General features: G+C 34.5%; 1 protein-coding gene across 1 annotated transcript; it reads left to right on the forward strand.

Annotated features, from left to right (window-relative positions):
- Positions 1 to 1,039: 1,039 nt before the first annotated feature.
- HO133_003193 (uncharacterized protein) lies at positions 1,040 to 2,192 on the forward strand (the record flags this gene model as incomplete). The annotated part of the gene is made up of 2 exons (XM_037294116.1): positions 1,040 to 2,119; positions 2,166 to 2,192. The coding sequence occupies 2 exons, from the start codon at positions 1,040 to 1,042 to the stop codon at positions 2,190 to 2,192; spliced, it is 1,107 nt and encodes a 368-aa protein (XP_037150194.1).
- Positions 2,193 to 4,683: the final 2,491 nt, after the last annotated feature.

A 4,683-nucleotide genomic window follows, 5' to 3' on the forward strand; every position in this document is an offset into this window, starting at 1 on the left:
TCTTGGTCTACAGTATTTACGAGAGAGGGAAAGGCGTCGAAGTAGGTTGCTCTGCATTGACCGATAGATAGGGTGCAACGGGATGAACGTACAAAGTTTCGGGGGAGTGTTTTTCTTTTTCCAATAGTCGATTGCCATCATCAACTCATCATGATGGAATTGCCGTGTCGCAAATCGTGGATATACCTTTGAATCCTAGCGTAGCCATATTCGCTGTACTAGCTTTACTTTCTTCTCAGACCAGGACACGGCGTTATTATTCGTTGGTATAGACCTCGGTAAGAGAGAGTATTTAAGAGACTGAGTCTACTTATCGAAACTCGCTCCAGGCACAGAACATATTGTCTTGAAGATGCGGATGTGTCGCTCACTAATGTCACCTTATCTTGTCAAGGCAGTGAATTTCAGGGGCTGCTGACACACCCAGAACTGGTTGCTTTCAACACAGCACAAGCCGAGAAAAGCGCGACCTACAGCAATACTCTTGCTATTGCAATTACTCTACAACAGAATACGAAAGTTGATCGCAAACCCACTTATTGAAAACTGAAGTACTCTGATGTTCTGCCAAGCGATTCTACAATACTTTCCTCAACCAGGCAGTGACATCAAAAGATAACTTTTGGCAATCCACAGATACCAACTGTCTCAAGTATTGCTATTCACTGCGCAAATCTCGCGAAGAAAAAGCTAATTACATTCACTTCTTTGAATGACAAAAAGACATTGATGATGAATGAGATCACAAACCGGAATTATTTTCATTGTCATTGTATTGTCAATGAAGGTTGCCGTCAAAACATCTAAAGCCCAAGTTTCCCATTGAAGGCGGTCCTATTGTCCTCACCTATTTAAACTATGCGTTTTGAACGCGGCAATGGCTTTTATCAAATAAATATACGCACTCTTTGACCTGATGTTACAAGAAGCAACCAGCCTTCATTCTTGCCCTTGTTTTTCAACTATATTCCCCTGCGCTGGTCGCATTAAGTCTTTCCTCATCTTCCCTTAACATTGCAATACTGCGAAACAGTTCAAGATGTCTGACAGATCTGAGGTGCCCGACTTTCCACCCAGAGCTCCGGAATCACCTGGACTTCCTGAACGTACTGGCTCACACCCCATTACGTTCGTACCTGCACCGTTTGCGAGAAGACCAGTACCATCTTACCCCCAGCGCGCCGACTATGCAGACCTTGACCCTGATTTCCCTCGCGCATCATTTGTGATGGGCCCCGTGCCGCTAGCTTCTCCATGTGCAAAGATCAATTGCAACGGACCTGCTCCAATTGAGCGTCGAGCCGAAGAAAATAACCCTCACCGAACTCGTTGGGTAGGATATGACCGTTCTAGATACGCGATGAATGGTGGTTGGGAGGATCCAAACGAGACCGCAGCAGTGCCGAATGAGCAGGTTCTAGAGAGTATAGAGGCGGATGGAGACCCGCTCATTGCGTTGCGACAGACTGCCAGTGACAGTCAGACAGTAATTCGACGTGAGCTTGAAAGACGGGTAGTTTTGGAAGACGAGAATCGGGGACTGATAGGGAGGAATGAAAGAGTGGAAAACGACAATGAAGCACATATAAAGAGGAACCGATACCTTGAGCGATCACGACAAGATGATAGAAATGATCTGGCCTTGGTCCAGCAGCAGCGGGACATACTCCAGAGGCAACTAAATCTGGCTAGGAGCCAAGCAGAGCGACTCCGCATGGAGCGCGACGAGCCAGAAGAAGCATACCGTCGCAGGGAAGCTCAGCAACAGGAGTTTGAGCATGCGATAGAAAGGATTCGAGATCTTGAAGAGTCTGAAGTTAGTCTGAGGACTGAGCTGGATTTGGCCCTGACGACAGTAGACCGGTTACGGACGGAGAGGAATCGATTGGAGAATAGCCGAGAGCAACTTGAGATGGAGCGAGACCACTATGAGACTGAGCGAGACCGAGAGCGAAGCCATAATCATACCTTGCGAAACCAAAATCACGACTTACAGCAACAAGTCATATACTTGGTCAATCAGCTCCAAGCTGCACAAGCCGTTGCCATCCCACCTGTTGTCGTCCCGCGTCCAGTCAACACGGCTACAGTCAATGCGCCTCATATTGTTTCCCCTCCTGTTGGTTTGCCTCGTATCCATCAACATCCTATCCTTTCATCTCCAGTTACAGCGCCTTCAGCGGGAACATTGAGAGGTGGAAGAGGCCGGGGAAGGGGAGGTGTAAGGGAACGCGGAGGCCGTAGAGGGAGAGTTGCAGCTGCAACAAGAAGAAAGCAGCCCGAGAGAACTTGTAAAGTGGTAAAGGATTACAGGAAATAAGCAGGAGACAGGACGGTATTTAGAAATCGCGTAACTAAGGGAATACGGCACCCTAAATGGGCAGGTCGATTTTGGATTTTTATAGGCAGCTGCTACGCGTACAGCCCCTGTCTACTAGGCGTACAGCCCCCCCTTTATATCAGGTACACGCAGTCTTAAGAGCTTCAAAGTTGATGATCTTGCTATTTACAGAGCGATTACGAGTAAATAAAATCCTCCTTCTCCCAACAGTGGGACTGTGGGTTAGTGGGTCCATTATAAGGCAATAGCGAGCCGTCCCATTATTATACGATATGCGATATGCGATATGCGGGAGATAGGTGAATATGGCGAGTACTATTTATATAGCCACTACACTAGTAGTAAGCTCTTTATTTGAATTATTCTCTTTTAGTCGAATTATTCTCTTTTAGAGTTATATTATTATTATTCTTTTTATAGTTAAGTCTATATAAATTAGTCTTTATTTAACTTTTATAAATACTATTTAACTATTATAAATTTACTTTATACTCTTATATTAATATATTAATATATATAAAAGAATAAAATAGAGTTAAGCTTAAAAATCTTAAATTTATATATATAACTAATTATAAATTTAAAGTTACTACGCTCTTTAATTAAATTAATTAAATTATCGCGAGTAAATAAATTAATATTCGTAATTATTAAAAAAATAAATATACGTTATTAATATATAGAATAACTTTTTTATTTTCTATTAAAATTTTAAGACTTTTTTTAAATTATAGAATAAAATATAAACTTTTAAATTAAAAAAGAATTCTTAAATATAGTCTTATAAAGTTATAATTATTAAAGCGTAAGAAATTTAAATATCGCTTATTAGAGTTCGCTTATTAAAGATCGCTTATCTATTTATATAATAGATTTAATTAAAAAAAAAAATTATAAATTTAATTTATAAATCTTTACTCGTACTTTATAATAATTTTCGCTTTTATTACTAGATCTAAAAAAGAGTTTAAACGAGTTATTCTTATCTTTAAAATTATTAAAAAGATTATTAAGACTAAAATATCTTCTCTTCGCGAGAAGATTCTTATATATAAAATATTATTAAGTATTATTAGCTCGAACGAGATTAGTAAAATACTTTTATCTATTATTAAAATAAATCTTTAAAATTCGAATTACGTAACTCTTAGCGTCTTAATAATTACGTAATATAATTATATAATACGCCTTAGCGCGCTCGTATTAAATCGCTCTTTTCTTTAATAAAACTTTATAATTAATATAATTAAGTATTTTATTTTTATATTTTAATAGATTATAAGCTTAGACTATACTTAATAACTATTTTAATAATAATATAATTTATCGCTATAGCTACGATTATCTTTAGATATTTATATTTATTATAATAAAGATAATTATAACTATAAAAGACTTTATTAATCTTCTTAATATAGAAAATTTCTATTTTAAAATAATTATTTTAGATTTAAATAATTATAATTCGCTTATAATTCGAGAGTTAGAGACTATCGCTTAAACGCTTTCGCTTTTTACTTAAAATAATATAAAGCGAGTTAAGATATATTATATTTAGTTAAGACTATTAAAGTCGCTATATAATTAATTAAATTATATTATTATTAAGATCTTTAAAATATTATTAGTTTCTCTATATAGAATACGCTAAATAAAGAAATAATACGCTCTTATTTATATATTATAAATATTAAAGAATTAAATAGCGAGTATCCAGACTTTATATCTATCTAATTATAAAATATTTATAATAAAGACTAGAAATTAGCTATTCTAGCTACTATTAGAAAAAATATAATTTAAAAAAAAAAATCTTAGCTTTAACGCTAACTACGTAGTTTCTAATTATTATTAATAGAGATATATTAATCGAAAGAGTAAGAATTTTAATCTTAAAAGTAAAAGAAAAAAGAAATCTCTATTATTATAAAGAAGTCTCGACGCGAGTATTTATTTTAGAGATAAAATATCTTAATAGTAAGTAAATAATCTTACGATTAATCTTAATCTCGGTTTTAAACTTTAATTAAGTTAATTTTAAGAAAAATAATTAAAGCTTTTAGCTATTAAGATAGTTAGTATAATTTTAATAATATAGTATTATATCTATATATAAGAGATAAATCTCTATTATTACGATATTCTTAAACTATTCTAATATCTTTAAAATTTATTAATTATTTAACTTTTTAATAGAATATTATTCGCTATTTCGAGTATTAATAAATAATAAATCTTTATAAATAAAGATCTAAATTATATCGAGTTAATTTTAAAGCTTAGTAAGATTTCTCTTATACGTTTAAATCTCTAGCGTATTATAAGAGATATTTTAATAGCGA

Source organism: Letharia lupina (assembly GCF_014066315.1).
Source record: "Letharia lupina isolate WasteWater1 chromosome Unknown contig_16, whole genome shotgun sequence".
Lineage (NCBI taxonomy): Eukaryota > Fungi > Ascomycota > Lecanoromycetes > Lecanorales > Parmeliaceae > Letharia > Letharia lupina.